The sequence below is a fragment of the Acipenser ruthenus genome, chromosome 34, assembly GCF_902713425.1.
Source record: "Acipenser ruthenus chromosome 34, fAciRut3.2 maternal haplotype, whole genome shotgun sequence".
Taxonomy (NCBI): domain Eukaryota; kingdom Metazoa; phylum Chordata; class Actinopteri; order Acipenseriformes; family Acipenseridae; genus Acipenser; species Acipenser ruthenus.
Window position 1 is genome coordinate 4,921,990 of NC_081222.1, and position 13,486 is coordinate 4,935,475.

General features: G+C 46.4%; 1 protein-coding gene across 3 annotated transcripts in view; it reads right to left on the reverse strand.

Annotated features, from left to right (window-relative positions):
• LOC117965634 (E3 ubiquitin-protein ligase Rnf220-like) overlaps nucleotides 1-13,486 on the reverse strand; it is a 126,700-nt gene that overhangs the window by 14,818 nt on the left and 98,396 nt on the right. For all 3 annotated transcript variants that reach the window (XM_059007253.1, XM_059007254.1, XM_059007252.1), the window contains 8 exons: nucleotides 8,102-8,225; nucleotides 5,891-5,945; nucleotides 5,146-5,238; nucleotides 5,019-5,061; nucleotides 4,596-4,642; nucleotides 1,388-1,505; nucleotides 840-927; nucleotides 381-464 (listed from right to left, as the gene is read on the reverse strand). In XM_059007253.1, the coding sequence (XP_058863236.1) occupies nucleotides 381-464; nucleotides 840-927; nucleotides 1,388-1,505; nucleotides 4,596-4,642; nucleotides 5,019-5,061; nucleotides 5,146-5,238; nucleotides 5,891-5,945; nucleotides 8,102-8,225 (652 nt within the window). The remainder of the gene's footprint in view (nucleotides 1-380; nucleotides 465-839; nucleotides 928-1,387; nucleotides 1,506-4,595; nucleotides 4,643-5,018; nucleotides 5,062-5,145; nucleotides 5,239-5,890; nucleotides 5,946-8,101; nucleotides 8,226-13,486) is intronic.

The following is a 13,486-nucleotide window of genomic DNA, read 5'->3' on the forward strand; positions in this document are numbered from 1 at the left end:
CGGACTGTGTGTGTAATATTTCAATGTAAATGTATTGCCCATGTTTTGTGATGTCTCGTGTGAGAGACTCTCTCCCAGGACCCTCTTGTAAACAAGATGGTGCGCTTCAATGGTTATTCTCTTGGGACCAAATAATTAACAAAATACCAATTGCAATTTCACTAAGATTTGAATAAAGTACCAATTGAAATTTCACTAAGATTTGAATAAAATACCAATTGAAATTTCACTAAGATTTGAATAAAATACCAATTGAAATTTAAATAAAAGATTTGAATAAAATACCAACTGAAATTTAAATAAAATATTTTAATAAAATACACATTTCATTTCAATAAAAGCTCTCTGAGTGATCGACCCTCTCCAATTGGTTCACTTACCCTGTCCCCTCATTCGCTAAGCCTTCTTCCTGTAGTGTGCTGGGCTCCGCATCCCAGGACTGGACCCTGTCTTTGATTGGGTTTCTACAGTGTCCATGGTTACAGAAAGCAATAATGTCATTGGATCACTGAAACATGAGTGTAATCAGGCTCACTAACTAACCAAATGACCAGGAATGACCTCATTAACATCAGGTACACAAATCAAAATGTCTTTTTGTAAAAGTTCCAAATGACTGATGTGTAATTCGATACAGATGGAAGTAGTTTCAAACCCTGTAATAAAAAGCAGGCTGCTGTAGTACATATTATATACAAGCTGCTTAAAAGAAGGAAAAAAACATTTGAAGGGAAAGTAATAGAATTCCCTAGTAGTTGATCGTTCCCTGTGCACTGTAAAGCAATTTGTTTAGACGGTCCTGGTAGTAAAGTGTCCTGGTTGCTTGTGTGAAAGGATACTGCGTGTGAGTGAGGTGTGAGGAGTCGTCAGGGTCCGAGTCAATCTCCAGCTCACTGTCAGGACTGGGCGGGGTCCCCACTCTGCAGCCTAGAGATAGGGAGGGAGCACTGAGATCACGAAGCTAGCGCAGAACATCCCGCTCGTACACTACCAACTACAGACATAGATACATGAATAAAGGGAATTAACTCTGGACTGTGTTCTTTTCTTTTAACATGATTTCTAACATGGACTTCTCTCTCTCCTGCAGCCATTCTTCTAGTCATTATTATTTTTTTATTTAAGAATTCTAACAATTCTATATAACAGGATCAAGATATGCTGAAACCGGAGAAGCACAGACCCTCCCCCACAAACCCAAACTAAACCTGAATTTGAATCTTAGAAATACTTACCCAAATACTAAAAAATAGACTACAAGTCTTTTTCAATGTCTTCCATAGAAATACTAATAGAAACCTAATACATTCAATGGCAAACATTGCCTTCAATTGCCTGTGCTTGCCCGGTGCGTTCTGGTGCTGCACACTTCAATGCTCTGCAGTACCTTTGCTGTCCAGCAGTGTGTGTGCGCTGCTCTGAGCTGGGCTGCGGTACTCCAAATCCTCCAGACTGTCCCCCTCAGACTCTGGCAGCCTCACCCCCTTCAGAGAGAGGCTCTCCAACTGCACAAAGAAACAAGAGGGGAGCCCATCAGCACAGCACCCACACTGACGCTGACACACACACCAAGAGGGGAGCCCGTCAGCACAGCACTCACACTGACACACACACACACACCAAGAGGGGAGCCCGTCAGCACAGCACCCACACTGACACACACACACACCAAGAGGGGAGTCCATCAGCACAGCACCCACACTGACACTGACACTGACACACACCAAGAGGGGAGCCCATCAGCACAGCACCCACACTGACACACACACACACACACCCACCAAGAGGGGAGCCCATCAGCACAGCACCCACACTGACACACACACACACCAAGAGGAGAGCCTGTCAGTACAGCACCCACACTGACACACACACACACACCAAGAGGGGAGCCCATCAGCACAGCACCCACACTGACACACACACACACACACACACACCAAGAGGGGAGCCTGTCAGCACAGCACCCACACTGACACTGACACACACACCAAGAGGGGAGCCCATCAGCACAGCACCCACACTGACACACACACACACACACCAAGAGGGGAGCCCATCAGCACAGCACCCACACTGACACACACACACACACCAAGAGGGGAGCCCATCAGCACAGCACCCACACTGACACACACACACACACACCAAGAGGGGAGCCCATCAGCACAGCACCCACACTGACACACACACACACACCAAGAGGGGAGCCCGTCAGCACAGCACCCACACTGACACACACACACACACCAAGAGGGGAGCCCATCAGCACAGCACCCACACTGACACACACACACACACCAAGAGGGGAGCCCGTCAGCACAGCACCCACACTGACACACACACACACACACACACACACCAAGAGGGGAGCCCATCAGCACAGCACCCACACTGACACACACACACACACCCACCAAGAGGGGAGCCTGTCAGCACAGCACCCACACTGACACACACACACACCAAGAGGGGAGCCCGTCAGCACAGCACCCACACTGACACACACACACACCAAGAGGGGAGCCCGTCAGCACAGCACCCACACTGACACACACACACACCAAGAGGGGAGCCCGTCAGCACAGCACCCACACTGACACACACACACACCAAGAGGGGAGCCCGTCAGCACAGCACCCACACTGACACACACACACACACCAAGAGGGGAGCCCATCAGCACAGCACCCACACTGACACACACACACACACCAAGAGGGGAGCCCGTCAGCACAGCACCCACACTGACACACACACACACACACACACACCAAGAGGGGAGCCCATCAGCACAGCACCCACACTGACACACACACACACACCCACCAAGAGGGGAGCCTGTCAGCACAGCACCCACACTGACACACACACACACCAAGAGGGGAGCCCGTCAGCACAGCACCCACACTGACACACACACACACCAAGAGGGGAGCCCGTCAGCACAGCACCCACACTGACACACACACACACCAAGAGGGGAGCCCGTCAGCACAGCACCCACACTGACACACACACACACACCAAGAGGGGAGCCCATCAGCACAGCACCCACACTGACACACACACACACACCAAGAGGGGAGCCCGTCAGCACAGCACCCACACTGACACACACACACACACACACACACCAAGAGGGGAGCCCATCAGCACAGCACCCACACTGACACACACACACACACCCACCAAGAGGGGAGCCTGTCAGCACAGCACCCACACTGACACACACACACACCAAGAGGGGAGCCCGTCAGCACAGCACCCACACTGACACACACACACACCAAGAGGGGAGCCCGTCAGCACAGCACCCACACTGACACACACACACACCAAGAGGGGAGCCCGTCAGCACAGCACCCACACTTATAAGTGAGAGTACAGAGAATTCAAAAATCAGGATCCACATCAGTGACTAGAAATACTTCATGAAGAAGAAAAGCAATTGATAAGCCGAAAACTCACTATTTTAATAACCAGCTACAGCGTTTAGGCTTCTGCCTTCTTCAGATAGCATGGTAGAAATAGTTAGGTAGACTGATGATGATGTCGTTGTTATATATATATATATATATATATATATATATATATATATGTGAATCAGTGGCTGGAAATCCTGGCCTGTGATTGGTTAAAACCTCATCATCAGCGCAAAAACAGATTACACCACTGGGCAATAGTCTCCATCTGTCATGTGATTGGTTTACATCACTGTCAGTCCCGCCCCTTTTCAAAGGAACGCCCTTCTCCCCGCACTCACAACAAGACGAAATGGCTGAGAACAATTCTGTGATTTACAGAAAATGAATTATAAAAAAAAAAAAAAAAAAAAACTACAAAAGAAAGATGCTCCAAACACTAAAATGGTGATTAAAATGTCACTGTCACTGTTTACATTCGACGATGTAAACAAATATAACAGCTGGGATATGAACTGGACTATGCAGCAGTCAGCAAGACGCACGGAGAGCTGGACGCCAGAAGAACTTTTATAACTACTGTATGTGGACTTCAAAAAATGTTTTATTTATTTATTTACTTATGCTGTATCAGCTATCTTTAAACAACATATATAAAGTCGTATTTATTATCCAACCTTGCCTCGCTTATTTTTTTGACTGATTCATATATTAAATATGTACAGCAGACTCAGCCATAGTGGAAAATTAAATGCCCCTCGGGAAGACTATTGTTACCTGAGGCTTCGGGCATTATAGCCCCGTCGGTAACTATAGTCTTCCCTTGGGTCAATCATTTTCCACTATAGCTCTCCTGTCCAGTCCATATTTACTATATATATACCAAGACCTACACTCACCAGACAGTAGATCCATGTTGTACAGAGAAGCAGTTATAACCAAGTTTTACAGCTTATCTGCTGTCCACCAGGCAGCCACCAGGTGTCACTGTTGCAGCTATTTAACTGAAACATACACTGCAGTGCTGTCACTTTCTCTAAATGCAGATGGTATGTATTATATTATGTACTGTAGCATTTTTATGTATATTAAAAGTGGTCTAGATTGCTGTCTATTAAAGTCCCATGCATAGGAAAACCAATTAAAAAAATATATGTCAGAAAGTTGCACCTGCTCATCATCGGCCATCTTCATCCTTTTACACCGGCCAGCTCTGACTGCAAAAAGAACAAACAGAGATAAACACAGAGGCCACCAGCAGGGGGCGCTGCAAGACACTGGGGGAGCACGAGAGAGAAGATAGGGGGATACAGAGTGTGGGAATAAGAAAAAGGTAAAGAGGGAGATGAGGGAGAGAGGGCATATATAAAAAATTATTTTCTCCAATCTAAAAATAAAATAAAAAAAGTAACAGACTGAGAAAACAAAACATAGATTTTCTTTATTCTAGTCTTGGAAACTGGTGTACTTCTGCATTTCTGATCACAAGGAGGGGTTTATGGACTGTGAAAACACGACTACTACTGTTCCCAATGATAAGAATGATAAGAAGCAGCAGACCCTCCTGGTGACGGTTCTCAGACTGTGCCTCACCTCCCAGTCTGCCCTCTCTGTTAGTCTTCACCTGCTGGAATATCTGAAGGGTTAAAAGGAGAAGCTCGTCAGATGGGATGCCCCGGATTCCTGGCTGTGTGAAGTGAAGTGAAGACTCGGCACTCACCTGCTGTCTGTCCAGTTTGTGAGCCTCGTCCCCCGATAGAGGGGACCCCAGGGGTGAGTCACAGGGACGTACACTGCACACTGGGGACAGAGACTGAAACAGAGACACAGGCATTAGTGCACACACACACTCACACACACAGACAGACGCACACACTCACAGACACACAGAGACACAGACACACACACACAAACAGACGCGCACACACACACTCATACAGAGACATAGACACGCACATAGACACACACACACACACAGACATGCACTCACACACAAACATACATACAGAGACACACGCACACACACACACACACTCACGCACAGAGACACACGCACTCACACACACACACACAAACATGCACACAGAGACACACACATAGACACACACACACATAGACACAGACACGCACACAAACATACCGAGACACACACACACAGACACACACACACATATAGACACACAGAGACACACATTCACACGCACACACAGTAATGCACAAAAACACTGAATCACTCATTTATGTACTCCGTGATACACATATACACACACACACACACACACACACACACACACACACACACACACACACACACACACACACACACACACACACACACACACAGTCTTAGTTACTTTCACCCTTTATAAAACTTCACATGTTGCATGTTAAGCCTGCAGTTACTAGATTTCCCCCATGTTTATATTCTGCATTTCCTCGGTCTTGTTTTCCGCACACTGACTCACCTGTGCTGGGGGCTGTGTCAGGCTCTCCAGCACTGCTTCACTGTGAAACTGGCTTCTGTAAGACAGACAGAGAGAGACACACAGAGGGTTAGTTTGAGATCTCCATTGCACATTGGCATGCAGTAAAACTTATTGAAATAGAAATCAAGGAGACAAATGTTTTGGCTGTGCCTTCATTCACAGTTGTAACCCTTAACTAACATGACTGCAGTTCTTGGGTTTTTTACTGTAAAATAATTTTAGAGATGGTGTTGAGCTCGTCTCTGCATGTCCTGCTCGAGGAGTGACTGTGCTATTGGGGGGAGGGGGGGGGGGCACATTTTGTTTAATGTCCTAAACTTTTAAACTTTAGGATTGAACATGTTTAAATGACTAACATATTGGGACATTTTTTGTAAGCAATCAGAAAAGCCACCATGAGAAGCCCTCCATAGAGAGCTGTTACTTTTCAAGGATGCAGCATTAGTGTGGATGAGACCGCATACTGTTTGTTTTTTAAATACCTTCTCATACAATCGGTCAATTGCTGTGAACATTTTGTTGTTATGAAATCTATTCTATTTTTTTTGTTTTATACTTTACAAATCGTACATATAAATATATTTCTATTGCATATGGGGGGGTCACGGGCTCATCTGGGACTGAGCTGAGCCAGTCTCTGAGCCACTAACCCCCTACACTGTGCGGGTCTCTGAGCCGCTAACCCCCTACACTGTGCGGGTCTCTGAGCCGCTAACCCCCTACACTGTGCGGGTCTCTGAGCCGCTAACCCCCTACACTGTGCGGGTCTCTGAGCCTCTAACCCCCTACACTGTGCGGGTCTCTGAGCCTCTAACCCCCTACACTGTGCAGGTCTCTGAGCCGCTAACCCCCTACACTGTGCGGGTCTCTGAGCCACTAACCCCCTACACTGTGCAGGTCTCTGAGCCACTTACCCCCTACACTGTGCGGGTCTCTGAGCCACTAACCCCCTACACTGTGCGGGTCTCTGAGCCGAAAACCTCCTATACTTCGGGTCTCACCTGGGGCTGAGCTGAGCCAGTCTCTGAGCCGCTAACCCCCTACACTGTGCAGGTCTCTGAGCCGCTAACCCCCTACACTGTGCGGGTCTCTGAGCCGCTAACCCCCTACACTGTGCGGGTCTCTGAGCCGCTAACCCCCTACACCTGTGCAGGTCTCTGAGCCGCTAACCCCCTACACTGTGCGGGTCTCTGAGCCGCTAACCCCCTACACTGTGCGGGTCTCTGAGCCACTAACCCCCTACACTGTGCGGGTCTCTGAGCCGCTAACCCCCTACACCTGTGCAGGTCTCTGAGCCACTAACCCCCTACACTGTGCGGGTCTCTGAGCCACTAACCCCCTACACTGTGCGGGTCTCTGAGCCGCTAACCCCCTACACCTGTGCAGGTCTCTGAGCCACTAACCCCCTACACTGTGCGGGTCTCTGAGCCACTAACCCCCTACACTGTGCGGGTCTCTGAGCCGAAAACCTCCTACACTGCGGGTCTCTGAGCCACTAACCCCCTACACTGTGCGGGTCTCTGAGCCGAAAACCTCCTACACTGCGGGTCTCTGAGCCGCTAAACCCCTACACTGTGCGGGTCTCTGAGCCGCTAACCCCCTACACTGTGCAGGTCTCTGAGCCGCTAACCCCCTACACTGTGCAGGTCTCTGAGCCACTAACCCCCTACACTGTGCAGGTCTCTGAGCCGCTAACCCCCTACACTGTGCAGGTCTCTGAGCCGAAAACCTCCTACACTGCGGGTCTCACCTGGGGCTGAGCTGAGCCAGTCTCTTGAGCCGCTAACCCCCTACACTGTGCAGGTCTCTGAGCCACTAACCCCCTACACTGTGCAGGTCTCTGAGCCGCTAACCCCCTACACTGTGCAGGTCTCTGAGCCGCTAACCCCCTACACTGTGCAGGTCTCTGAGCCGCTAACCCCCTACACTGTGCAGGTCTCTGAGCCGCTAACCCCCTACACTGTGCAGGTCTCTGAGCCGCTAACCCCTTACACTGTGCAGTTCTCTGAGCCGCTAACCCCCTACACTGTGCAGGTCTCTGAGCCGAAAACCTCCTACACTGCGGGTCTCACCTGGGGCTGAGCTGAGCCAGTCTCTGAGCCACTAACCTCCTACACTGTGTGGGTCTCACCTGGGGCTGAGCTGAGCCAGTCTCTGAGCCACTAACCCCCTACACTGTGCGGGTCTCACCTGGGGCTGAGCTGAGCCAGTCTCTCGATCTCGCCGCGCAGATGATCCCGCAGGTCTGCTCTGGTGAGCTCCAGGTGACACAGCGGGCATCGCAGACTCAGCAGCGCCCCTTCGCTGCGCTTCTCTGTGAAAAGAATCAACATGATCATCACCAGTGCAGAAATATCTACTGGCTCTGTCTCTTATAACTTCATCCATAACCGTTACACACTCTTGTAATGAATCAGCACCTCATTGGTCTGAACGGAGAGGCTGTTTCAACCACAGGGGTCAGGATTCTTCCCATTGGCGCCACTGTAATGAACTGGCATCTCAGCCCATTCAATTGAATGGCGAGGGCTGGACATGAACCGCAAACCTCACGGTTTGAAGAGGAGTGACTTACCGTTCAACTAAAGAGCCAGTTCTGCACTCCACAGGCATCTTGTGATGATATCAGTATTATTACCTCAACAGCCACTAGGAAGAGATCCATTACAACACAATCACACTAAATTAAAAAGTACATTCAATGACAAACATTTCTGCTAGAAGTCTTTCTCAATGTCTTCAGTGTACATTCAATGACAAACATTTCTGCTAGAAGTCTTTCTCAATGTCTTCAGTGTACATTCAATGACAAACATTTCTGCTAGAAGTCTTTCTCAATGTCTTCAGTGTAAATTCAATGACAAACATTTCTGCTAGAAGTCTTTCTCAGTGTCTTCAATGTTGTATTAGGGGAAATATGCCAAGCAATGAGTTGATTAGTTATGGACGAAGCTCCACTGCTGGAATGAAAAAGAAAATCATTTATTGAATTTAAGACATTGGGAAAGACTTCTAGTCAAAACGTTTGTTGTTCGTGAATTTATTTGGTATTTCTCTTAAAACTTCAACTGTGCTCAATGTTCCACTGCTTTGCTTCTATATCGGAAAGGAAACAGCCCCAGCTGACAGGCCAGTTGGTTTGCATTCTCCATAGGTACGCTCTTCCAAGCTCATGAAGAGAGAGGCAGTCTCTGTCTGCCGTAGCCATGGTGTGGGGAAACAACATTACCCTACTCTGTGCGTAGACAGCAGAGATGCAACAATGAATCCGTTATTGATCATTCTATCAGCATCCACTGATCGATCTAACTGAACTGGTGTCCTATTTGGTGTCTCGCGCCTCACCTAGTACCGGAAAATCATTCTGCATTAATGAGGAACTGTCAAATATAATACTGTACCCCAAAAAAATAAAGGTAGCAACACTTTTAAAAACAGAACATGAAGTAGAAATAGTGTCCAGGTACACCCTGTAATTCAAGGACTGTACTCATTTGAATTGTACTTCCTCCATTAATTAAACAAGGGTTTTACTGTACAATACCCCAGAGACATGTGTGTATTTAAGCAACATACCTGATTATAACCTTAGAAAAGAAAAATCACATGACTCTGTGTCGGACTGCAGTCAGACTTCCATTGATTTTAACTAAAAGAGACTTTCAAATCATGACAGGTGCCAGATTGTAGACAGATCACTCCATTAGTTTCAATAGGGATTTGATCGGCATCCCAAAATGATGCTGAATTATATAGAATGCTGCTTTGTAGAGGGGCAGTATATATCACGGAATACATATTATTGTCAGCACAGGCATGTCTTCAGTTGAATTGAAAGGTTTTTGTGCAGAGTCAGTCGACACATTTGTTCTTTTATTTTTTTGCTTCTGTTTTTTTTAATGATGAAAGTGATCGACTACCTCACCTGATATTCTAATAGGAATCTCTAATAATTAGACAGGACTGTTCTTTCTCAATCATTGTACAGCAGTACCAAAAACAAACACTAAAACATTTCAGCGGAAGTTTTAAAGCTATGAGCTACCACCTCCACCCCCGGGCGTGTAATATCTGATGAATACATCCCCATGTCAGATACAAGTCTGCGGAGCAAAGTCTTCCTGCGGGATGAAATCGGGAATTTTACGCTGCCTGGGTGGGAAGGGTAATTGGAAAGACGTGAGAAATAATAAGATGGAACTGACTCTCCCCGCCCCCCCCACACACACACTATCCCTGAGTCTAAAGTCAAGCAGGTCTGTTTATTGTGCTATCTTTTTCAACTGTCCCTCCCTCCCTCCCTTTGCCCTCTGAAACACACAAGATGTGCCAAACGCTAGTAGGACAAATTAGCAGACTGGCTGTGCTGGAAGGGGGGTCTATTATTGCCGTGAAACAAGGGGAGGGCCACTCCTTGACCCGTGCTAATCTGCAACAGCTGACCTTTGCCGACACCCTCTTACCCCTGCGCTGTAATTCATCTGGGAGGATGAGAATGGAATACATTGACACACACTGTGGGACAAGCTGCTGAGCGAGGGGGTAAGGGGTCATCTACAAACTACAGCATTGAACGAACAGCGTACAATTGGAATGGGGATTCAAGTGGTCTTTGCTCTTTTCAATTCTTTTTTTGGTTTGTTATTGTTCTTCCTGTTAATTGACAACCTCCCCAAAGTAGAAAACTGCAGGTTTAATCATCCTCTTGAAAAGACTGTGAAATTTGATTGACTTTGTATTTAAATAGAATAAGAAAAGCACTTCCACCTGCACTACTGTCTATAGGGACCACTGAATTAAACAGCCCTTCATTTGAATGTGTGTACCCTTAAACAACATCATAGTGATCTTCAATGGCAATGCTGACACACATTGGCACTGCAATGGCAATGGTTGTGAATTATACAAAGGGGCAATGGTAGCACAAGTATAGGGCAGCTACAGCACGCTAACTATATCCTTCCCAAATGATCTCAAATAACAATGCAGACAGACATTGGTGATCCAATGGCAATGCAATGGTTCTGCATTCAGGGGCAATGGTAGCAGTCTGGAATGGGACGAGGCTGCCATTGGTAGAGAATGGAACCACACTGAGAATATTTCCACAATGATATATGAACCAACACACAGTGCTGGTAATCCATTGCAGTACCATGGTACTATATCAGGACACTGTACACTACTGTGTAATATTTGTTTCCACACAAATCCATTCTGTGTCCATTGCTAGTGGTCTGCTAATGGTTGTGCTAAACTGTGGTTTCTGGAGGGTAATGCACTGGGATTGTAATCTCAATGGGATTTGGCAATATGAATTTCTGTAAGGATCCCCCCCCCCAAAAAAACTATATATATATATATATATATATATATATATATATATATATATATATATATATATATATATATATAGTGGTTTGCAGAAGTATTCACCCCCCTGCAAAGTTTTCATATTTTGTTGGCACCTGAGCGTGCTCCACGACGCTTTCAAATTAGACTTTACATGTAGAATCTACACAAACTACTCCACATTGATAAAGTTAAAAAATGCATATAGAATATAAATAAGTAAGATTTACAGAGAAAAACAGATTAATCTCAGTTGCATAAGTATTCAACCCCTTTGCTACTGCAGCCCTAAATCAGCTCAGGTGCAAATGATTTGTCTGAAAGGTCACAAAATTAGTGAAATGGTTTCAGCCAGCATGTACTCAAAGTGGTTTAACTTGTAGATAATTTTCCTCAGGTATATAAAGACTTTCAAGCTGCAACTCGCATAGTGATCCAACAAAGCAACCATGAAGACCAAGGAGCTTTCGAAACAAGTCAGGGATAAAGTGGTAGAGAGGCACAGAGCAGGAGAAGGGTACAAGAACATTTCAAAGCTGCTGATTATCCCTCTCAGCATAGTGAAGTCCATCATTATGAAGTGGAAGATGCATCATACCACCCAGACACTACCCAGATCAGGTCGCCCTCCAAAACTGAGCAGCCGGGCAAGCAGGAAACTGGTTCAGGATGTCACTCTGAAGCCAACAATGACCTTGAGAGATCTGCAAAGTTATGTGTCAGAGCTGACCTGTATGAATGGGTGGCAAGAAAGAAGCCATTACTCAAAAAGCCTTATCTTAAAGCACGTATGGAGTTTGCGAAAAAGCACGTAGATGATACTGCAGACATGTGGAAAAAGGTTTTGTGGTCAGACGAGACAAAAATTGAACTTTTCGGTCTAAATTCCAAGTGTTACATCTGGCGCAAGCCCAACACTGCACATCACCCAGTCAACACCATCCCAACTGTCAAGCATGGTGGTGGCAGCATCATGTCATGGGGATGCTTCTCTTCAGCAGGGACTGGGAAGCTTGTCAGGATTGAGGGGAGAATGGATAGTGTAAAGTACAGGTGAATCCTTGAGGAAAACCTGTTTGAGTCAGCCAAGACACTGAAACTGGGGAGGAAATTCACATTTCAGCAGGACAATGACCCGAAGCACAAAGCCAAAGCCACAATGGAGTGGTTGAGCAAGAAGAGAATTAATGCTCTTGAGTGGCCCAGTCAAAGTCCTGACTTGAATCCAATCGAAAATTTATGGCGAGACTTGAAGATTGCAGTGCATTTGTGACAGAGAGCGAATTAATCTCCCTCCCGACCTGTGAGGGCGCTGTATAACAGCAACAACGTGCCCCATACCGGATGGTTTGGCAGTTCATTCCAGGGTGAGTCGGAAGTCAGCCATCCAGGAAGGGGTGGAGTCACAATACTAGAAGTCATCGCCTTAATACGGTAGACGATGTGTCAGTCATGGATTGGAGGATACGTGATTGCACTCGCTACCGAAGGGGGCGTGACGGAGGGTATTTCAGGAGATGTGACGATGCAATCTGTTGCTTTTGTTATGGTTATGGAAAGACCTGTAAAGGACGAGTGAAACTGAAAGTAACAGTGAGTGTTTGTATTTGTGTTTGTTATTTTTGTAATTATTAGACGGCTAATCAAACCGAGAGCTGTCGTTGTTAAGCCAGCATCCAACCCGGATTACAAACACTGAACCAGTCACAGTTAACTGTGTATTCAGCACCAGCACGGGAGCACCGCCAAAGGACGCGGAGCCATGCCTTACAGTGCCTTTGTGTAGTATTATTATTTCAGGACTGAAACCCTGTAGTTGCCAGCATTATTATTTAACGGTGCCAAACCATGAAAACAATTAAAGAACTGTTGGGACCGTGAACACTGTTTGTTGTCGTTGTTTGAGCACTGCATCACCACTACACCTGCGCACTGCAAGCCACTTTGCCACAGCATTCCAAAATGTTTTGGACATATGAATTGCTTTTCAAATTGTAAGTTCTTGGAAAAATGGTTCTATTATGTGAAGCAGACATGCCCATCTGTAAGGTTGCTATAGTGGTGGCAGATCCAGCAGCTTGCACTGAGATAAACAGGAGCTCTCTCGAACCAGAGGCACCATTCTCTACACTGTAGGGTTACTGTAGTGTAGCTTTATTATACTTTGCTGTACTTTTACTGTGAGAAACTTGTAGAATTTATTTATTTATTGCATTCATACAG